At 36.4% G+C, this 24,914-nt stretch overlaps 1 protein-coding gene across 9 annotated transcripts in view; it reads right to left on the minus strand.

Moving 5' to 3' along the window:
* Positions 1 to 24,914, minus strand: part of LOC117982178 (uncharacterized) — a 115,002-nt gene that overhangs the window by 87,035 nt on the left and 3,053 nt on the right. For 5 of the 9 annotated variants that reach the window (XM_069498748.1, XM_069498744.1, XM_069498746.1 and 2 more), the window contains exon 2: positions 11,233 to 11,554. In XM_069498748.1, coding sequence (XP_069354849.1) covers positions 11,233 to 11,377 — 145 coding nt within the window. In that variant the 5' untranslated portion in view covers positions 11,378 to 11,554. The remainder of the gene's footprint in view (positions 1 to 11,232; positions 11,555 to 24,914) is intronic. The other 4 variants (XM_069498749.1, XM_069498747.1, XM_034968479.2 and 1 more) reach the window with 2 other exon arrangements.

Below are 24,914 nucleotides of genomic sequence, written 5' to 3' on the forward strand. Positions count from 1 at the left end.
AGAGCGGAGAGTTTAGGCGAGACAGCACTTCAGTACCGCCGGGGGTTGACAGGGTAACTGACAGACGCTGTATAAGTTATCACGCAGTCTGAATTTATTTTATAAAGACAAAGAAGTATAAAATGCATTAAGTATTCCGTTACAGATAAGACACTATTGCAGCACACATGTCGCGTGTACAGGAGAGTTTATGCGAGACGGCATTTTTCTACCGCCTGGGGTTGGCAATATAACTGACAGACGCTGTATAAGTTATCACGCAGTCTGTATTTATTTTATAAAGATAATATAAAATGTTTTATTCCGTCAGAGATTAGACAGTGTTGCAGAAGACGTGCCGTGTGCATCGGAGAGCGGAGAGCTTAGGCGAGACTGTACCGCCGGGGGCTGACAGCGCAATGGCATGCTGTATGACTTCAGTTGAATAAATTTTGTGATATTTTAAAAGAAAATATTGAAGCATTGTATATATACTTACTTTAATAGTTCCTACTAATATCATACATGTGAAAGTGTGGATGTTTAGATGTTTGTTACTCAATCACGCAAAAACGGCTGAACGGATTTGGATGAAATTTGGAATGAAGATAGATTATACCCTGGATTAACACATAAGTGGCTTTTTATCCCGGAAAATCAAAGAGTTTCCGCGGGATCTTGAAAAATGTAAATCCACGCGGACGAAGTCGCGGGCATCAGCTAGTAGGTACAGTCATATTATCTGATATAGCTAGCCATTCCTGAATCGCATCTACATTATATAATGCAGAGAGATGTCTATGTCACCTCTGATATGTATCTAGACTTCATATTTCAATTCAAACTAGGTATAATATAAAATTGAATATTAAAAAAACTTCGTCTACAAACCACCATACGTGGGTTGTCGAGTGGAGGCGGCTGGCGGGAACGTGTTAACTTAATTTAGCGAAGTTTGCGTTTGAGGTGCGGATCGAGCCACTGCAACTCGTTTTCTCTGTGATTTTAATACGAGGGTTTAACTTTTTCTGTTTGTTTTTTACATAGCTGAAAGCTCAGTGCCTGAAGACGAAAGTCTTTAACCAGTGTGTTCTTCCCGTCCTCACCTACGGTGCTGAAACGTGGACACTGACAAACGGCCTTGTTCACAAATTCAAAGTCGCTCAGCGAGCTATGGAGAGGGCTATGTTAGGAGTTTTCCTGAGGGATAAGATCCGAAAAGAGGAGATCCGCAGGAGAACCAAGGTCACTGACATAGCCCAAACTATTAGCAAGCTGAAGTGGCAGTGGGCAGGTCATGCCTGTAGTAGAGGCGATGGCCGTTGGAGCCTGAAAGTCCTTGAGTGGAGACCGCGTTTAAGCAAGCGTAGTGTGGGACGCCCTCCAGCACGATGGACCGACGATATAAAGAGGCTGGCGGGAAGTGGCTGGATAAGGAAGGCTGAGGACCGGGTGTGGTGGCGCTCTTTAGGGAAGGCCTATGTCCAACAGTGGACGTCCACAGGCTGATAATGATGATGATGATGAAAGCTAGTCTTACATAAACTTATTAATATTTACTTACATATCACAATAATATTAGTCCTTAATCTAGCCTTATCTAATCACTATACAAATCATGCTACCGTGGAATGGTGCCAAGAATACTGGCTGCATTTCCGCGCTGGACAGCTAGGCTGATCCGTTGCGTAAAAAATGAGCCAGCCCTTCTGTCACCAGGTAAGCGGTATCTAAAATATATATAAAAGGATTGACTGACTGTCTGAGCTATCAACGCATAGGTCAAACTACTGGACGGATCGCGCTGAAATTTGGCGTGCAGATAGCTATTATGACGTAGGCATCCGATAAGAAAGGATTTTTGAAAATTCAACCCTTGAGGGGGTGAAATAGAGGTTTGAAATTTATGTAGTCCACGCGGACGAAGTCGCGAGCATAACCTAGTTAGGTAGAATAAAATCTTGATAAATTAGGATGTATTGAGGTGTAAAGATGAGAATATTTGTAGGTGTAGGTACAACAATTTGCGTAGCAAGTCGGGTGATTAATGAGCCTGTTTATCAATTAGCCATGTCAGGTGCAAAGTTTTTGCGAGGGCGGAGTTATCAAGGGACGTCTGAATATACCTATGTGCCTATAATATGATAATACTAGCCGATGCCCGCGACTTCGTCGGCGTGGAATTCGGTTCTGTAAAAATCCCGTGGGAAGTCTTTGATTTTCCGGGATAAAAAGCCTATCATCTCTCACAGGTCTTTATCTATATCCATGCAAAAAATCACGTCAATCCGTCACTCTGTTGCGACGTGATTGAAGGACAAACCAACAAACCAATAAACCAACAAACCAACAGACCAACAAACAAACACACTTTAAATCGGTTAAGGGGATGGGTCATGAAAAGGTAGGTAACAGATACAAGACTAGACGACAGAATTTCACATTTTTAATACTAGGTATGAATTTAAGTTCCCACATTTATGTGGATTTAAGAATATAAGAACTTTAATCTTCAGCTATCTACCTACAGCAAAATGCAATCTATAATAATCCAAGAAGTTTTAACGGTGTTATAAAACCCATCGATATAAATGACAAGATATGCCCAAGCGAACAAAATATTTCACGGTTTTGGAACGAAATAAATCAGCGCCACCTAGATACTAATGAACGACCCGTTTGAAATCCAGACGTCACTGAGGTTGCATTGGTGCTAAAGCACAACTGAATCGGTGCCATTTTGTTTGTTCAATAGCCCTGTCCATACGAAGTAATATAATATAAGTCAATGATAAAACCATTATAATGTTTACTATAGCTCTCTGAACCGCAAATCTTATGAATTCCAAGTTTCAACTTATCTATACCACTTTATACTAAACTTGACGCATACAGACGCAGGCGCTCCCCGAAGAGCCATACATCGATATTAACCACTAACTTCGGGGCAAGGTCTTTATCATCTAGACACCAGCAAGCCGAACTAATGTGACTCTTAAGGCACTTGTCATAAAGTTTGTTTTGCAATTAACTGTTGTGAAAGACCATTTAGAAGTAAACAATGGCCTAAGTTATGCTTTGATGTGGAGAAATAATACTAGCTTTTTCTCGTGACTTCGTCCACATGATATAATTTATAGCCTATAACATTCAGTACCCGTAGTACAAGATTTTACGTCTCACCAAACCAAACCAAATTCGAGAGTCGAAATACTTCCGCGTTACAGTAAACTCACCACATCAGACATGGGAGTCACCAAATGGAATAACAAAGAATGAAATTGACTTTATTACAACAAATGTACCTAAATCAATAGAGAATATTAGTGTTCTAAGTAATTTCAGGTTTCCGAGTGACCATCGAATGGTGAGAGCAGCTGTTAATATTTCTCTCAAAAAGTCATCAAGACGTCACTATAATCAGAAGGCAGCGAAACATGTTGATAGAGAAAAACTAAAAGCAACACTTTTGAATAAAATAAGTATTATTGACTGGGAAAGCTGTGAAAACCCTCAGGAGATCTACGACAGAATAGAATTTTTTTTAATAGATAGCTCAAAAATAGCCAGAATAACAAATAGAGAAAATAAAAGACAATTTATAATAACCAAAGAAGTCGAAAACTTAATAAATGAGAGACACACGTTAAAAAATAAAAATAATAAAACAAAACAAGAAAAGAAAAAATTAAGCTTACTATATAGAACTATAAATAGAAAAATAAGAGAAAATATAAGAGCGTATAGACTAGACACCATAAAGTACTTACTGGAGAAGACTGGAGCAGTAAAAAAAGTAAATAAAAAGCTAAACACCACTAAAATAGTAATGAGTCAAATACAGTCAGCAACAGGCTCTACTGTCACAAATAGAGATGATATAGTTCAGGTAGCTACCCAATATTATCGAACTTTATACAGTAAACAGTGCCAAACAAAAATAATGGTAGAGAACACTTACAATGACGACTCAGTGCCGCTGTTTATAGAAAGAGAAGTAGAGCTATCGATAAATAAATTAAAACAAGAAAAAAGTCCAGGGCCAGACGGCATCAGCAACGAGATCATTATTGCTGGAAAGGACATTCTTATAAAACCGATGACAAGACTCTTTAACATGATACTCAAAACGAAAAAGCTTCCGTCTCAATGGACATATTCTGAAATTACACTGATATATAAAAAAGGAGACCCAAATCAAATCTGCAATTATAGGCCTATAAGTCTAACATCATGCCTATATAAAGTATTCTCTACCACTTTATTACGACGTATCACAAAAACCATAGACGAAGGCCAAGGAATTGAACAAGCAGGCTTTATACAGGGATTTTCTACCATAGACCATATTCATACTTTAAAAAATATAATAGAGAAATACAAGGAATATGGAAAGTCCTTATATATTGGTTATGTAGATTATTCCAAAGCCTTCGATTCTATATCGCATGAGGCTATCTGGAGAGCTCTATCAGAACAAGGCATCAATAAAGAATATATAGATATTATAAAGGAACTCTACCAGAAGAGCACATCTAGCGTACGTATAGATAGAGTTGGTACACCATTCAAGTTAGAACGGGGCGTTAGGCAGGGCGACCCGCTCTCTTCAAAGCTATTTATAGCTGTACTTGAGAATATATTTAGGAAGCTAAACTGGGACAGCATTGGGTTAAGAATTCACGGCAAATACTTATCAAACCTGAGATTTGCAGATGATATTGTACTACTCTCAGAAAACTCGCACGATCTGCAGTATATGCTAGAAACACTAAACTCACAAAGTATAAAAGTAGGACTGCAAATAAATCAAGATAAAACAAAAGTAATGACAAACTCCGTAAAGAAACATATCAAGATAGAGACGGTTAATATAGAATATGTAGACGAGTATATTTATCTCGGCCAGCTAATTTCCTTTGAAAACTCTATCGACAAAGAAATAGACAGACGGGTAACAAATACGTGGAACAGGTATTGGAGCATGAAGTAGATTTTTAAAGGTAACCTTCCCACAAAAATAAAAACTAAAGTATTAGAGACTTGTCTTTTACCATGTCTTACCTATGCATGTCAGTCCTGGCCTCTTACTATCAGAACAATTAAAAAAATACGTACATGCCAGAGAGGCCTAGAGAGAAGTCTCCTTGGGCTGAAACTAAGAGACCGCGTAAGAAGCTCCGATATAAGACGTGAGACTAAAGCGAGAGACGCAATAAAGCAAATCCTACGACTTAAATGGAGATGGGCGGGGCATATTCAAAGATACAAAGATGATAGATGGACCAAAACTGTAACAAATTGGTATCCTTTGAATTGGAAGCGAAGACCCGGAAGACCATTAAAAAGATGGGAAGACGACCTCGCGAAAGTTGCGGGGAAGATTTGGAGTACGCTGGCCAGAGATAGGTGTACATGGGGTAAAATGGAGGAGGCTTTTACCGCCACTGGCGGCCCTTACATAGAACTTAAGTAAAAAAAAAAAAAAAGTGCAATATAAAACTTTTATTGTAGATATTAGATTATTTAAATTGGTTAGTGTAAATATTAAGTAAGTTGGGAAGAATAAAAATAAGAATATCTAGTTTAAACTAAGTATAGATAAAAATGTAAAATTAATTAGTAAGGGATAAAAATAAAGCTTTTTATATATTATATTATATATATATATATACATATAGGTATAACCCAAGCATATTCTTTGAAGATCCTCAATTAATTTCATACAAGAGACGTATTAGTCGATTATTGAGGGGATGATAAAAAGGTTGAAAAGGCCTACTCAAGAGGTTTGCCAAAAAACTGTTGAAAGGATCATACCTACTCGTAGTAGGTACCTACTTGCCCTGAATTAACGGATCGAAAAAGCTTTTCGCAACTTGAAAGATCTGTACGCTTAGTATAAGATTTTACGTCTCACAAAACGTTGCTAGAATTCGAGAGTCGAAACACAATACCGCCAAAGTAAAATGGACCTACAGAGCCTTGAATTGAAGTCAAAACTTCAACGCCACTTATTTTAATTTCGCAACGTTTCCGCTTGGAGCGCTGGCTGTAGATGTGTACACAAACTTGAGCTTTAAAAGAAGGCAGTTAAGATCCAGTTCACTATAATGCAGAAGGTTTTCGACACTCGAATACTATCAACGTTGGTGAGACATAAAATCTCGTACTAAGCATGCTGACCAATCATATTATACCACCTTTTTGTGTGATGTCATACATACCCAAATTAGAAATTTCTTTCGTTCAAAAGATGTGCAGGCCTCGGTTAAATACTGAGTAGGTACGTCTAAAAGACGTGGAAAGAGAAAATCACTGATCGCTTTAGAAAAATTAAAAAAGAAAACTGAACAGTTTACCTAAGAAATCATTGAAGATAATTTCTTTAAATGGTCCAACCGTAGATATAACTAAAACCAAGATACAGACTGCACAGTTCCTTGATATTATTTTGTTCTGTATTTAAAAAAAGCATGTATGTAGTATGTATGTATTTTCTTTATTGCACCACAAAACTCAAATTACAGGTTACAAAAATAGATCTTAGCATGTAGGTACAAAAAGGCGAATATATTTCTACTTATCGCTAAATAGCGGTTTCTTCCAGACAACCTCTAGGGAGAAAACGAACAAATGGACAGTGGGAGGTGGTGTATATAATAAACCTAAATACTAATAAACCATACTACTAATCCATATAATATAATACCTATTGAAATATTAATTAATACACTTATATCTCTATCGTAGCGGGCTAGTCTCCGTTGAGTTTGGTTGCCGTGGCCTTTCTAAAAAGTCGGTCAAGAGGACATCTTGGATTTTGTATATGAATGGTCTTCTAGTTGATTTTCCTTCAGCGTTAATTATAATTGAGCGAGCTGGGTAACCTATTTATAGCCTTTTCAGAGGCAGGTCTCTGCGCTGTACGGGTTCCCGTGCTTGGCTATAATGAAAGTAAAGCGTGTTAAGTGTCAGCGGTTCGTTACTATAATGCACCTGCGAATATGTTTAATATTTAACTACTAAGTTTATAATTATAGTGAGTTACTATTCAATGAGATGGAGACCAAAATGAGGACAGATGACCTGGTTTTAAATCGAGGTCTGTCGAATTTCCACGTATACGTACTGTTACAAGGGTTCTTTCGAAAAGGTTAAAAAAAAAAGATTTATTTAATAACTAAAAGAAATACACTTTAATTAATTAATTAAACTTGAAAAATAAAATAAACTAGGAATATAACACGGATATTTGGAAGAGTCAAGAGACGTTTACGCTCTTCAGAGGTCTAGCACGGACTGACTGGGAAAGCTACCTTATCTACCGGCGGTCAAGTCAGAGTCGGTCTGTCATCAGCTCTTTTGGGTACAGTTAAGGGGTGTAACAGTAGCGATTTGCCTCCTCATTTCTAACTCGAACCGCTAATATTTAGAACACCTTTCCAGCATCAGTTTTCCCTCCAATTATGTTATGGGTACCTTCAAGTCAAGAGTGAATAGGCATCTTTTAGATAAGCACGCTCCATCTCAGGCTGCATCATCACTTGCCAACAGGTCTGATTGCGGCCAAGCGCTAGTCAATAAATTAAAAAAAATGTCAAACTGTCTTGTCTCATTTCTTTGACATAATAATTCTAATTATGTGAGGATTCAAAGTAGTGAGGAAACACGTTCTAATAAGAGCTTAAATGCATTTAGCTATCGCGCTCTAACAGTAAGAGTTATAAGTCCCGCAAATTGCTAATGCGCGTGGCCGCCATTTTAGTGACGTCAGCACTAGACTGAAGTTTCGAACTGATTTTTATTTCGGCTGACGTCAAAATTTTCGATTTTAAGAAGACATGGTTCCAGCGCAATAGCAATTTGCGGGACAATAGGGTTATTTCTACAAGTATTTATTCTGAGGTGCTGTCAAAATTACGTTGCGTTGTATTCAATAGACGAACCCAAGGGCATCCATTAGTTAAATAACACATTGTTAACGTATCCATAGCCCGTCTTTGACAAGCGACACAAAGGCTTGTGGTTAAACTTCATCTACGTGAGGCTATCGGAGCTGAAGCCTTCGCCGAAATCAACACCTCCCTTTGACGATCGTCTTGACAGATGATATAGACGTAAATACCAATCTTATGGTGGATACAGACTAACCGATGATGATCTTGAGTTAAATCTATCTATAATCGAAGGACTGCTGTAATAAAATGATGTGAATTTTTGTATAGTGGTAGTTTATGGGGCTAGAATTCATTATTGAAGAGAATAATAAAAAAACATCCTTTTATTTATTTTTAACATCATTAATGTATGGAACACGAATAATGATTACTCAATTTTTAACATAAAAATAGAGTAATTTCTGCTGGAAAGTATTTTTTATGTTCAAAAATTGAAAAATACTTGTCGTTTATTCGTTGTGAAGTCATTATCCGCTTTTTGTACAGCGTGGCGTTAGTAATTAATTACGTTAAAAATAAATAAAAATCATGATCTTTTAAAAGCTATTCTCTTTAATAATGAATTCTTGTCCCATAAACTACCACTATACCTACAGAAAAACGTCATTTTATTACTACAGTCCAAGACCATATTAAAAAGAGAAAAATTCTGTCATTTTTCGGGTGGACAGGTAAATATACACACAGACGGACAGTTTACCGTATTTATATTTAGCTCGCTTCGCTCGATCAATTATTATTTTAGCGCGTTTTCTTTAGATTTGAAGGTGTCAAAGTTAATTTTAAATCTTATACTTAGTTATATGTTAAGTTTTATGTAGGTACGTACCTAAAATGCAATGTATCGTATTTTATTCACGGCAGATCTCATAAGGGAGCTTTAGTGGATACTCAAACACAGTTTACGAGTTAGTTAGGGGCTAGACGTCTGTAAAGTTGAGAAGCGTTGAGTTTACTGCAAGTTTTCAAAAAAAAACTAGGTACTTTGGTTCGTTTTCTCCTAACATTTTCTCAACAAGGTATGTCAATTATTACGTATGTAACACTAGCTGATCCACCCGGCTTAACTCACGTGAAACTTGATATTATATAGGTAACTTATTATTATTAACTTACTTAATAAATTAACTTTATGCATTTCGAAAGGCATTCTGAACCAGTGGTAGAAGCATAATATGACGATTTAAAAGTACTTGTAAAAATTAAATTAAATAAAAACTATTTTTATTTATTTATTTTATTTATTTCTTACTTCTGGATAAAGTAGCTTTCTAATAAGTCGTCTAAATTATTGTAAACTTTACCAAGATATGATATTGTACGTATTGTGTTCAAACATTAGTTAATCAAGTTGCGACTCGACCAAATCCATCCCCCCCTGTGCTCACTGTGCATAATACACAAAAACAATTCATTTAGATACACAAATTAACCGTTTATACTTTTTAACAATAATATCCGCTTCGCTCAGCCCTCCACGCGGCAGGTGACGCTCGTTACAACTCTATCAAGACGTCATCAAAATATGCTGACTTCACACCGGATTTATTATGCTACAACACAACAGCACGGGGAAAAGCTAGTCTACTCAAGAATTATTTTGTTGCCTCTAGAGTCTAGACCAAGGAGTGAGAACGAGAAGGTCTCAATGTGCATAATACACAAAAAACCCGGCCTTTTTGAAAGGTTTTATGAATTTTTTCATGTGATTGGTTGGTGACTCAAAATGGTTAACGCCGTCTGAGATTTTTTTTGTAGTATCATATCAGTAATCATCAGTACCTACTATCACATGTCTTCGTTTTTGCCAGCGTTCTGGTTACATCCTGTATTTGTTGTACTTCTTTTCGTGGATAGACTCTATCTCCGATAGAGTAGGTATAGATAGAATCGTCTCGTGTGTATGCAGCATAAAGTTAAAATACAACATTAATTGCTGTCAGAGGGTCGCACGAAACAAAAGGGCCCGTTTTTTTCGGAACTATTGTCTAAACCACCCCCCTTCGGCCCCGTCACGTCACGGTGGCCGGCCAGACTTGGATGGAAAAATGTTGCTAGCTTCAAGTTGCTATACATTTCTAGTGTTTTTTTTTTACAATAAAACCTTAAGCTAGCGTTATCTAATTACTATACAAATCATGCCCGCGTGGAATAGGTAATATATGCCAAGAATACTGGCTGCATTTCTGGGCTGGACAGCCAGGCTGATCCGTCGCACAAAAAATGAGCCAGCCCTTTTGTCACCAGGATGAGGCTATTAATTGCGGTGAAATGTCTAGTAAATTTTTTTTTGCACTAGCACTCCATGGCTCCAGGGTCTCCACAGCAAACGGAACAAAATGTAACTCTCGATAAGAGCTGTTTCTGCTGCGGCTCCCGGTCTTGATGCTATCTCTCTGATATGACACGGGGCTAATGTGTCAACGCACGTTGCGTCCCACATTAGCCCCCGTCGCCGTTTCTAGGGAAAATTAATTTAATTCTTGAAAAACTGACTTCGTTACACAAACACTAAAAATTGAAAAATAATTTTTATTTCACAATTTTTAGTGGCCCCATGGAATTATGCTATGACTGGTTAAAAATCTACTGTTTACTAAGCTATTACACTGATCGCGAGCAATTTACTCTTATCCGTTGAGGAGTTCCAGTATCTATCTTCGAAGATGTTCATCAGATCTTCACCAAATTGAAATGGGACCAACTTTGAAGTATACCCTTTCAAACAAAAAAAAGAATTTTCAAAATCGGTCCAGGCGTTTTCGAGTAATCGGGGAACATACATAAAAAAAAAAAAAAAAAAAGATTCCGACGAATTGAGAACCTCCTCCTTTTTTTGAAGTTGGTTAATAATCAAAATACTGTACTTACAGGTAAAATATCTGTAAACAATAAAATACATAATACCTTCTAATTTTTTCCTACTAGGCTCGTGGATTTAGCTTTAAAATCCCCAATATTAGGTGGAAGAGTCTTGTGTTTATAAAAACAAAACACCGGGTCGATAAACACTCCTTTCATTTTGTTTTATTATTCACACTTTTGTTACTATTATTGAGTTCATAATTTACTTTAGATTATATCACATGCGGAACCCTAATGAAGGGTTATTATTCAAGCCGGAGTCTTTCTTCTTCAGTTTTTCACTCAAAGCCAGCCGACACGCAAAAACCGGGTCAAGCTGGGCAGATAATTGACTGAAGAATTGAACCTGATCGATTTTGTCGAAGGGCCGAGGAACCCCTTCTTTCCGGGGATAAACGGTAGGATAAATGGATAAAGAAGCACTTACCATCCTGTTTGACAGTGTTCCCCAGCGGGCCGCAGCTAGCCAGCCACGCGAGGAAGATCCACCGCAGCATCAGACCTGAGCTGCCGCCTCTCTGCAGCTCCGGCTGGTTGTGGAAATGACGCGCGGTCGGCCGGTGCCGCGCCATCGCCGCGCCACCATTGACACTTCTCTTCACTTCACTGATCACTTCTGTACACTTCTGTACACTTCTGTACACTTCTGTACACTTCTGTACACTTCTGTTAGTTGCACTTCACTTTTGTGTTGTTCATAGTTTTTCGGATTACTGACTACTGTTATGACACGATTTTAGTGACTGAAACTAAGATAGAGTTAATAAAATTAGTTTTAAGTTAAGTGCAATAAAAAACTGGCCAAATGCGAGTCAGGCTCGCGCAACGAGGGTTCCGTACGACAGTCGTATTTTTTCGACATTTTGCACGATAATTCAAAAACTATGATGCATAAAAACAAAATAGGGTTTTGGCCATAGTCTACCACGCTGGCCATGTGCGGATTGGTAGACTTCACATACCTTTGAGAACACGATGTTTTCCTTCACCGTTAAGGCAAGTGATATTTAATTAATTAAAACGCACATAGTTCCGAAGAGGTGCGTGCCTGGGATCGAACCGCCTACCTCCGATTAGAAGGCGGACGTCCTAACCACTAGGCTATCACTGCTTATTTCTATATGTATTATTAACATATTCATCACTCGAGGCAATATTCAATCGTTCTTTACCGAAGTTGAGATTCTATATTATCATAATCCGCGCTGAAAATGTTACTAAGTTAGCGCTTTATGTAAAACTCTTGAATTGTTTAAGTGTACCTAATCAGGCGGCTTACAAGCTTATATCAAACGATATCTTGAATCAACATGAAAGGTTACTACAAGTATATTGTAGGGTGACCAAGTTCGAAATATTTCAAGAAACATCCGTATAAAAATTACTATAAGTGTGTCTGTCTGTTATCTTTTAAACCTAGCTTAGATTCTAGATATAGATACTAGCCTTTACTTTTAGAAGAATATAAGGGAAAATGCACAATTTTTGACATTTATAAACAAAAAAAAGTGAACTTATGGCGGCAAATATGTCAAATAAAAAGTATGATATATTGTACATGTCTCACACCCGGCTTTACTCACGTGTCTAGTAGACGTCAGTACGACTAGTTTCGAACCCATTCGATATATTGGTATGATATATTGGTTGTGTGTAGTGTAATATTATTATTATGCTGGATTAGCTTAAAATGTATGTGGTTATGATTTCACCAATAAATAGAGATTAATGTGGTTTTAGTTTGCTTTATTTACCACATTCAGATTCAAATTCTATAGTACTAATGCAATACCTTTATAATTTATCACATAGAAATGAAATTCAAATTGTTATAATCAATATTTAGGTTAATAATTAGGGTATTTTCATATGCCAAAATTCATACTAATGTGAAAAATCCGAAAGTATGTCCGTCTTTGATCTGTATAACCTTTTTATGGTCAACCGCTTAATCAATTTTGACAAAATTTGGCACAGAGATAGCTTCATCCCGTAGACATACATCTTTTATCTCGGAAAATCAAAGAATAGGGTCTTGAACTATAGTAATAAAATGACGTGTTTTTTTTGTATAGCGGTTATAATATATGTGGCTAGAATTCATTATTGAAGAGAATAATTTAAAAAAAAATTATAATATTCATATATTTTTGTTGCTCATAAATTTCATTATGATGGAAAATGTAATTATACATGGTCCTAAATACAGTGAATATTTTTACTTAAATATTTTTTCTTGCAATATTTATCAAGAAAAGCTTATGAGTTTTATGTTAATAAGATTTTATGGTGTGGATTTTAAAACAATATGAGTTTAAATAAAGTAGTGTAAGAACCTCTACATAATTAGGTATTAAAACACTTGTGTGATACTATTAAAGAATTTGCCTGCGGCTCGTTTTTTAAACTCACAACTCGTGTTTTAATACCACCCATTATGCAACCGTTTCATAAACTACTATTATTATCAAACAAAATGGACAGAGATGATAGCTCTATGAACTGGTGTCCTAGGTTAACAGGGTTATCACGGTTAGCCTACTAAAGGTAACCTTAATAAATCAAAACGGTGAAACAGATCGTCGATAAGGCCTTTTAGCAGTAATGGACGGAGCGGTCCGAAGGTACGAGCTCTCGAATTGTGATTAATTCTTCTAATCTTCGTTAATACTTTGAACGGCCTTTAACATTACATGGCTACGTGATTTTGATAAGTATGAACGTGATTTCGGTGAACTTATTAGGGTTCCGTATCCGAAGGGTGCCAACGGCAACCTATTACTTAGCCACCGCTGTCCGTCCATCCGTCCTTCCGTCTGTCTGTCAGCGGGTTGTATCTTGTGAAATGTGAACCGTACCTAATAGTTTGAAGTTTCCTAACTGTCGTGAATCTGTGGTACAGACTTGAAATTTTTAAAGAGTGTGTCTGTCTATTGACAGTATAATAACAAATTTCAAAATGGCTGCCATATTTTTTTTAAACATTAAATACGTTTAATTTCTCGTACGATATACGGGACCCTTCGTGTGCGAGTCCGACTCGCACTAGGTCAATTATTTTCTTACTAATGGATTCTTATCGCGTCATTTTATTATTTGAACTTTTAAATTTATTACCTACTTTGATAAAATTTATTTAATTTAAACTTGCTTAATTTTTACTTTCTTAGAACAAAATGTCGGAAGAAATCAAGATTCCATCGAAAATTAACAAATATTATAAGAAAAAAAAGTAGGATAAACTCAAATTGCACCCATGCGAAGTCGGGACGGGTCGCTAGTATAAAGAATATAACGTGTTTGGTCCTGTAAAAGATATTATTTTATTTATAATCATAAGGTTTTAACAGGTGTGTAGAGAGGTATGATACGGTGCCAGAATTTTTTGTAAGGAATACAAAAATGACTTAATAAACTACAACAAAATAATAACCTATAATAAGGTTTTTTTCATTCACTATAGGTAACCGCAAAACATCTGCCACGTAATAATAGGGTCGTTATTTAACTGGTTTTGAATCACGAATGCTTTTTATATTTTTTCTGTCAATCCATAATTGTAACATAACATTTTGACTCACTTTACTGTAACAACTTTTGAAAGCGGGTTTGAAGGGTTGTTAATTTTTTTTGAATGTTTTTGTAAGAAAAATAGCGAACAATTAAGTATTACTTAAGTATATTGAAAGACAAACAAGTGAGTGGTTAATTTGCACTTGTGGTTTGAAAGTGCAAATTACCCACCTTAGTTCCAAAAACTCATAGACGTTGGGATTCTAAGGTACTGGAATGGCGACCTCGCACAGGAAAGCACAGCGTAGGAAGACTCTCTAGGTGGAAAGAGACATGAAACGAGTCGCAGTCGCTGCTTGATTCAGGCGGCGCAAGACCGTGGCGTGTGGAAGTCCCTACAAGAGACCTATGTCCAGCATAGGACGTCTATCGGTTGATAATGTCAATGATAATACAAGGAATTCAAAAGGTTTTTAAATTTTTTAATTTTGCCAATTTTTAATGACCTCTCAGCAAATAGGTAGGTACTTATCTAACTAATGCTTACCTTGGCTTTGAAACTGCACGCCACTGTTTCAGACTTAACATGAAATCGATTCTGAGAAAACTACCCATTAAAATTCATACACTACTTCGAAGGCTGCTATAGAGAATACATTTACCCTTCAGGCGGGCGTATATTAAATATTTGAAATCCGTAGTCCACCGCACAGCAAGATAACAAGACAAAGCCCATTTTGCAAGAATTCAGTACGGTACGTATACCTATTACAAAATATATTGGAGCAGGCCCACGACAGAGTAAAGTTAGTAGAGTAAAGTTGGTTGGTTAGCTACACCTGCTGTAGGAATAGAATAGAATTAAGAATAGAATAGGATAGAATAAGACAGGATAGAATATTATAGGACAGAATAGGACGCAATATAGGACAAAACAGGTCAAAATAAACTGAAATAAAATGGTTTGACTGGAATAGTTCACATACAATTTAGCAAGTCGATTCGAACTGGATTTGACGACTGGTTTCGAATGTTTTTCCTACGAAGAAGACACTTGGCGGTTGCTGTTTTCAAAAATTTAACAGAAAATAATTAATAAAATATACAGTAAGTAGGTAGGTACCTAGTTGCAATCCAGTCTAATCAAAATCCACGCTTTTTTATCATTTCCTTTATTATACGTGATACGTGAATAAGGAAGGAAATTTATGTGAATTACGTCTAAAAACCGGCCAAGTGCGATTTAGACTCGCGCACCGAGGGTTCCGTACTACAGTCGTATTTTTTCAACATTTTGCACGATAAATCAAAAACTATAATGCAAATAAACAAATAAAACTCTGTTCTAATATGTACAGGTAAAGCTCTTTCATATGATATCCCACTTGATATAGTTATCTTACTTCGAAAATTGAAAATACTAATTATTAGTATATGAAAAGAATTTAATTTTTTTGTGTGATGTAAATACAAACTTTCCTATAAGACCTACCTACCTGCTAAATTTCATGATTCTAGGTCAACGGGAAGTACCTACTTACCCTGTAGATTTCTTGACAGACAGACAGACAGACAATAAAGTGATCCTATAAGGGTTCCGTTATTCCTTTTGAGGTACGGTACCCTAAAAATTGGAATAGCCGTTCTATAGATACAATATATTCTGTAGAGCGATGGGAATGATTGAAACTAAAAATGTGGGAACAGCATACCTTTACTAAAGGCCCTCTACACGTTGAACACCTTTCCAGTTTAATTGGTTTTTAAATCGACCCGATTGGATTCATGCCACACAAAAAACTTAAGCCTTTTCAAACGGCCAGGTATATAACCTATATTACGAGATTCAAAAGGGCCTCGTGGGCGTGTAGACCGAGAGCTGGTCACCTATTTCATCATCGTTATCTCTCGTATTGTCTTGCATTGTCTCGCTCACTCATAATATGGGCAAAAGTAACCCTGCCCAGACAGTATACAGTTTGTTTCGTTAAAAAACTCGGTTGGGCAACGTTCAGGAAGCTTCGAGATGTCTTCTTGTCCAAAATTCCTCAGTGCTTGTAGACCAAAGTCTTCGAACAGTGCGTGTTGCCAGTGATGACATATGGATCCGAGACATGGTCACTAACTATGGGCCTCATAAGAAAGCTCAGAGTCACTCAGCGGGCGATGGAGAGAGCTATGCTTGGAGTTTCTCTACGTGATCAAATCAGAAATGAGGAGATCCGTAGAAGAACTAGAGTAACCGACATAGCTCAACGCGTTGCGAAGCTGAAGTGGCAATGGGTAGGGCACATAGTTCGTAAATCCGATAGACGTTGGGGTTCCAAGGTGCTGGAATGGCAACCTCGCATCGGAAGACGCAGCGTTAGAAAACCAAACTAGATGGACGGACGACATCCGACGAGTCGCAGGGAGCCGCTGGATTCAGGCGGCGCAAGACCGTGGCGTGTAGAAGTCCCTACAAGACACCTATGCCCAGCAGTGGACGTCTATCGGTTGATAATGATGATGATGACAGAGACTACGCTCTACAAAGCCGAAATGTCATTCTAAAGGCCGATGGACATTATTTTCAGGCGCGTACTGTAGTTCGTTAGCTCTTCAAGTATGTTTAATACTATTCGTTTTCTATTCACGTTAAAGTGAGATTTAGGATTTTTTTCCGGTGTGCTTGAGATGGTTCTATTTTTATTTTAATAGCGGTGTCAAATAGTGTGGTTGTGAATAGCTTATTTAAGTAGATGTTATCAAAATAGAGAAGGTTTTTTTTTCATTTTTAGATGAGGTTGAGACTTGAGAGTTGGTGGCCCTTTAGGCTGAGATTAATTATGTAAAGTGTAATTTGACTTTGATCAGACTTCACTTAGCATTAAAACAAGACAGAATAATTATAATTAGGTACTTATCTGTCTTTAAATCTTAGACAATTGATTTACCTACTTAATGTTAAAAAGATTGAAATTCTGACTTCCAAAATCTGTTAATTTAACGTCTTGTTTAAACACAAACCGTGTAATAATATTTTCATCAAACTACTAGATTCCATTATAAGTACTTCTAGAAAAAGTTGCACACACATAACACATTGCTCGTTATTACCAAGGTATAAGGGCTATATTCCAAAAAATAATATCATAAAGCGTGAGCCTTTGAGACTCTACACACTTGTCAGTGAAAAATCGCATCAACAATCATTAATAAATATTCAATCTAGTTGTATAATATTATGTATTTGTTGTTTAATATATAGATTTATATTAATTTGGTTTTCATAATTATGTTGTGTTTCCATCGAATTGGTATCTTATTTTTGCTATATTATTAGTATTATGATATAAAAGATAATAGTCAGAACGATCTAAAACTGCCAATGTTTTTTTAAATAATATATTATCAAAATTCAAAACTACATAATACAAAATAATAAAACTAAATACGAGGAAGGACGCTGCAATGAAAAACTACAAAAGTTTGGTAGGTACCATTACTTACATATTTGAGTAAATAAATAGTATTTCATATCAGCATAATTTTTAATATAACTATTAGTCAAGTTTTTATTTATGTTTTTGATATAAGTCTGCTACGACACAACGCGATTACGTGCCGACGAATGTGTATTGAACCCAAACTTCCTACAAGCCCATCGCGTGACTGGAGAAATTTTCAAAAATATTCCATACAGTCAACGTGAACTCTATTTAAGTAGCTTAGGGGTGTTTTTTGCTTGTACTGACTGTTAATAAGTCGTTCTTCATAAAAGTAGAACCATGAGGCACGGTGTTCTCTTGGTTATTATGGCGCACTGATCGAGTGGTTTATTTGACTGATATATTGTCCATATTTCATGAATTTATTTTTGCTTCCAATAATTATTACTTAATTACTTTATACGCAGCGTTGGAAGATCCCCCACTAGGTGGACGGACGACATCAAATGAGTCGCAGGGAGCCGCTGGATGCAGGCGGCGCAAGACCGTGGCGTGTGGAAGTCCCTACAAGAGACCTATTGTCCAGCAGTGGACGTCTATTGGTTGATGATGATGGTGATGATGAATTACTTTATCCTTAGTAAAGTTAGACGGTACCTAAGATTAAGAAACCTATATGGACGGTACACTATTCTGAAAGATACACATTTTGACAATCTGAAATACCTACTGCAAGTTTTATAGAATAAGTATCTGATGCCCGCGACTTCGTACGCGTAGAATTTAGGTCTTCATAATCCCGTGGGAACTCTTGGATTTTCCAGGAAAAAAGTATTTTCCTATTCCGACTTCCGGGTTGCAAGTTATTTCTGTAGCAATACCGAAATATGTGGTGTGTAATTTTCTCATTTTTGACCGAAAGCCCTGTCTATTTTATACTTTCAAAACAAGTAGGTATTGAACCCTAGTGGCTTAGGCTTTGCGTTAAGATAAGAATTTTAACTGAATTATAAAAATAAAGAGGTTCTCAGTTTCAGCCGGTTTTTTTATAATTTAAGTATAGATTATACACACTAAATTAAGCTTTTTTCATGTTGTTGCTACGTGGATTTTAAGAGCTTAGTTTTCATTTCGAGCAAGGGTCTCAACCTCAAGTCACTCAGAAATAAGTCGGCCAAACATTGTGCCGGCGCGAAACGGGGCCACTCACCAGGTACCGACCGCGGCGCTAGGCAAATACGAGCATACAGGATGACCTGGGCAAGTGCTGACCATGTTTGCACATGAGAATATGTGGGGAAGACGGACTTTTCACTAAAGAATATTATTTTAATAAGTACTCTAACTATCATGACTGACGTGACTTCATCCGCGTGGACTACATTTTCAAACCCGTATTTTACCTCCTTAGGGGTCGTATTTTTGTACCTATATATTTTGATGATCATTTATTTACATTTGATCCCACTTATCTTTCACCCAATATTCATTTAAAACACAAATAATTGGGCCTACATAGGTAGGTACATTCATTGTATTTAGGGTCAATTGTACCTTCATTTTTTACTAGTAAGTTCACAACAGAGTTTTTTTTAAATTCAGATACAAGTTAGCCCTTGTCTACATTTTCACCTGGTGGTAAGTGATGATGCAGTCTAAGATGGAAGCGGGCTAACCTGGAAGGGGTATGGCAGTTTTCATTAAACCCATGCCCCTTTGGTTTCTACACGGAATCTGCCGGAATGCGAAATCGCTTGGCGGTACGGCTTTGCCGGTAGGGTGGTAACTAGCCACGGCCGAAGCCTCCCACCAGACCACAGACCATAAATTCAGAAATTATAAAATTCCAAACCCCTGCCAGGAATCGAATCCGGGACCTCCACTAATAAGACAACAGTGCTTACCAATGCGCAAGGGAGGTTGTCAAAACCTGTCGAGCAGTGTAAGCTTTATTTTATTAGATAGTAATATCTTTAATACAATTTGTCTGGATCACGTCCTTAGGCAGTGGTCCGACTGCCGACGATGAACGAGAAACGAGAACTAGAAACTTAAACGAGTTGGTGATCAGCGGGAAGCGAGTGTGTAGCTTCGATAGTTATGTCGCCGGGCTATAAGCGAGTGTGTAAGTGCGACGAGCGATTACTCGCGCCATTCACCCGCGGTCGCTCAGTCCTGTACAACCTGCGCGCGCGTTACACGTGTTCAAGCAAGCGAGCATCACTGAACGAATATCGCTGAGCGAGTTTATTTTCAAAGCTCGTCGCTCAGCGACAAAACTAGTAAAGCGATTCGTCGCCGGCAGTGTGAAAACTCTGAGTGCAACTTTTGATATATGCATCTCTTTCGTTTATACGGAATGTACATTTATTGTGCGTTTCTTGAGTAAGAAAATCGCCGATAGTTAGTCGTTTTCTCACTGGCGGCGGTCGGACCACTGCCTAATACAGCTTCCGGGTGAAAAAAGCTCATTTGGCTACTTTACTGCATGATAAGCTCATGATTAAGGACCTCAATGGGTCGGGATACAGGATATCAGCTAAATTTGTGGCTTTTTAAGCCTGTTTTTCGACTTGATTAAAACATGACTTAGAATGGTTTCAACTGACTTTCAAAAAGAAGAAAGGTCTCAATAGATACATGATGCATAGTTTTTGACTCTATTTACCATTTGTAGAGTTCCGTACGCAAAAGGCGTCGACGGAACCCTTTTACTAAGCCTTCGCTGTCCGCTGTCCTGCCGTCCACCCGTCTGTCTGTCAGTATATCAGTGGGCTGTATCTCAAGAACCGTAGGTAGAAAGTTGAAATTTTCACAAAGCGTGTATTTATTGCCGCTTTAACAACAACTGGTAAAAAATTCAAAATGGTGGCCACGTAAATTTAAAAAAATTAAAATTAAATTAAAAAAGTAGCCTTATCACTCTCCAGGTCTCTAACTATATGCCTATGCAAAAAATTACGGTAATCCGTTGCTCCGTTGCGACGTGATTGAAGGACAAACCAACAAACCAATAAACCAACGAACTAACACACTTTCACATTAATAACATGGGTATTGATTTAATAATGATAAATTTTGGCTGAACGTCTGTCACAGAACCAACATAACATAACATAGGTTGTGATAAATTAATCGTCCTGTAATACTCTACTGCCCGAGGCCGTATGTGACATAACCGCGATACATTTGCATCACACGTGAATCTTAATTCTCTTACATTAAAGTCTATTTTTGTGTGTGACGGTTGAGCGAGAAACAGTCTGTCAGTTGTCAGTCACAAGTGACAAACCATTTTGGTTTGTCTTTGCACTTTTTCGCTTGAACGGCTATTTTGGTTTGAGGGAGAGAAATAGAAAATAGATTTGATTGTTAGAAACGTATATCGCAGGATTCAAAGTACATAATTGAAAATATGTAATAATAGGTATTGTACTAATATTTTTAAACTTAAAATAGGTATTTTGATCACGAAAACTTTCCCAAGCAAATGTATCAAATATTCATTTCAAATATCTAATTGGTTTCAAAAAACATTCTAATGACAGGTTTTTTTTAGGAAATTATTGTAACCTAAGTAATAATTAACTTGAAAGTAATACACTGAAACTAATTCAAATCGAAATAATAGTGTAGGTAAATTGGTGCTATTCTATACTGAAATTAAAGTAAAACAAAATAACAGAACAAACTTAATCTTATAAGAAGAAAAGTCATTGAACTTTTTGAGATATACCTATTATACTAAAAGAAAACTTAAATGACTTGATAAATGATTGCAATAACGTAGCCAACGATAAGATGATTTTAAATCTAGTGCTTTATGACAGTAACAACAAAAACTGTAACTTTTCACCGTAAAACAAATTGCCGAATTTATCACCCACAGTAGCTACCAACTACAAACGAGTAAAACAAAAATATATTCCACAAGATAAATTGATTCGAACAGAAAGTTCTTAGCACAAAGAAAATTGTAGGGAAGCAATTCAAAAAGTGAATTAGTTCGTAGCCGAGAAATTAATCTAACATGCTCGCTCCCAGTTTCTTAAAATTAAGTAGCACTTAAATTAGATCATTAATTTCAAGGCGATGTAGAATGTTTTAGTGCGTAATCGTAAACTACGAGGAACTATAAATATCGTTGATGCATCATAAAAAGAATACTCCATTAGCGATCGAGCTAAACATTTGGTATGTCCATCAGCGGTATTGTTTTGGTATGTCAATCAAGAAAGAATTATTGAATAATGTACGTATCAAATATACAATGAGAAAATTTTGTTTACAAGTGATACGAGACGTTGGCATACTTTTTGGGAGATTCAGGATTCAATCCCGGGTAGGTATTTTTAACGAAGTTATGGCGTTGTCAAATCATTTGCTTTAATGGTGAAGGAAAACATAGTGAGGAAACTGGCATGCCTAATAAATCTTAATTTAATGTTATCATAGCTGTGTGAAGTCTACAAATGCGCACTTGACCAGCGTCGTGGACTATGTCTAAACCGTTCTCATTCTAAGAGGTCTCGTGCTTAGTTAAGGGCGATGATAAATAAATATGGAACCCGAAAACTTATTACGCCAGTCTACGTCTATGTTTGAAGCTAGAGTTACATCCTGTTCATGAGTAAAACAATAAAATTGATGGTATGTATAAGTTCTACTGTCAGTAGAAATAGGAAGCTTAATTCATTATCAATTTTAGCTCAAGTAAATAAGTTTCAGTTTCTAAACACATCAGTTACAAATACACCAAAATTAACTCAATTTGTTGTTTTGATCCCAATCCTCGTCGTATTGCCTACATAACGTTAGTCTTGCTATTGTAAGTCAAGAAAACCGGTCGAATGCTGATAACTTCCGGAGCACAAGAAATAAGTCTAAGTCGGGGTAGTTTTGTTCTTATTTCTCTTACTTCACATGATGTTTTATTTCTTTTGGCTCGGCTTTTGCTTGCGTCGGTTTTTGTTGGTGCATCTCTTTTATTAAAACCTGCTCATAGATTTTTTACTAACGTTATACGTACACCTTTATTTAACGCTCCATTAGGTTAAGTGATTTTTGAAGCGGTACATTCTATAGCATATTCATTCTTTATAATAAGGTGTACAGAAAATTGTTTTCGTGAACATGATTGAGGATGGTGTATTTTTCGTTTATCTTTAAATACAAAATGGTTAGCTATCCATCCCAATTTTTATCACTGACATTTTATTTGAACCATTTTTAGTTTTTAGATACAACAAACGTCAAATAGAGATATGTAGAAAGTATACATAAATGTACAAAAAATCTTTTCCTCTCAACAGTTTAGTTTTATTCTGCATGTCTCCTTTGATGAGCTAGATGTATTACCAACTACATTAATTATTACCAAGGATCATAATTTTGAACATGAATGTTCAATACATACTCAAAAGTACCAACTTGTAAATACCTTTTAGGTTTGAAATTCAAAATGAACTTTAATAATACTGGTTTAAAAGATTTGAAAATTATCTAATTTGTTTAAAAGATTTGCTGTTTCGAAGATAAAATTTTGTGAGCCATAAATTTTCTTAACCAATAAGTGTACACTAAATGGAATAACCAATAAATTACAAGAGTTCCGATGGAATCGACGTTCTTCGGCATCCATTCTCGGATATCTTATGATTTATAACATCCATTGCAGCTTTCTCACTTAGTGAGGTTTCGTCTAATGATTTGTATTGGTTCATAACAAGCTGTGGCCAATCGCTTAGCTACTAATACTTGAGTTTTTAGTATGAAACCTGATTTTTACTGTACAAAATCAAAATCATATACTTTATTCAAATTGGGTATCATTGTACACTTTTTGATTGTCGAATTGTGGAATTTATTAGACAATAATGTAATGGTGATAATAAATTACGTAAACTTAAACTAAATACTGATAGTTGGGGGATTCAAAATAATTATTTAAAGTGACCTGACATAATGGGCAGATCAAAATATAACTGGAATCCATAGCGTAGCTAAAGGGGACAAAAAGTATTCTGATTGTCCTCCCTCATTTGTATATTCGTATAGCAATAAAATCTGTCAAGTAGTTTGCGTAGGAAACGAGAACAAACAAATAAACTGATAAAACAAATTATGATAAAAAAAATTATGAAAAGTTTTGCACGAATATGAATTTACGGTAAAGAATATCTGTTACCATCTTGTAATAAAATAGCCAATGCTCGCGACGACTTCGTCTGCGTAAATTCAGGTTTTTGAAAATACCATATGACTTTTCGCGCAAAAATTGCTAAATTGTCATTCTCCAGATTTTTAAGTGCGAAAAATCGCGTTGGTTAATCCGTTGCTCAATTGCGATGTGATTAAATGCCAAGCCAATAAACCAATCAGCTTATTCCCGCGACTTCGTCCGCGTGGACTACACCAATTTCAAACCCCAAATTTAGCCTCTTAGGGGTTGAATTTTCAAAAATATTTTCTCAGCAGATGCCTACGTCATAATAGCTATCTGTATGCCAAATTTCAGCCAGACTCGTCCAGTAGTTTGAGCTGTGTGTTGATTAGTGTGAGTCAGTCAGTCAGTCAGTCAGGCAAACAATATTTATAGACAAACACTTTCGCATTCATAATATGGGTGGTAATGTGTGTACATAATAATCTGTGACTAATTAGTTTTTATAATAAAATTTTACTGAAGCGTATATTTTAAGGGTCAAGAACCTTAAATCGGGTTTGATTGTTAGGGTTACTGTTTTTATGATTGAACTGATTTCAATAGTAGGCATATTAACAATTATTTTCACCGTTAGGTCATTGTGAGAGTTTGATTGGGTTTCTAGTTTTGTTGTTGCTTGTTTCAATTTGTTTTTTTAACAGGTACGTTTATCTACAGATTGATGAAACTGATCAGACTGCCTGTTTTGTTACGATTGAATCTCGGGTTTATTTTCATGTTAGATTAGTTTGGTCACTGTTTAGATAAGTAACCAGGAACATTCTTGATGTCCCACTGATAATGGTTTATGTTGACTATAGTTAATCAATGCTCTGTGGCTTGGAAAGTTTGATCTCTACTACCATAAACTTAGTTGACCGCTACGGTCAAAGTATTTTAATCTTCCAATGAACTCCCTAATGTAAATATTTCAGGTAAGTAATTATTAAACTTATTTTA

This window comes from Maniola hyperantus, chromosome 5 (genome assembly GCF_902806685.2).
Source record: "Maniola hyperantus chromosome 5, iAphHyp1.2, whole genome shotgun sequence".
Classification (NCBI taxonomy): Eukaryota; Metazoa; Arthropoda; class Insecta; order Lepidoptera; family Nymphalidae; genus Maniola; species Maniola hyperantus.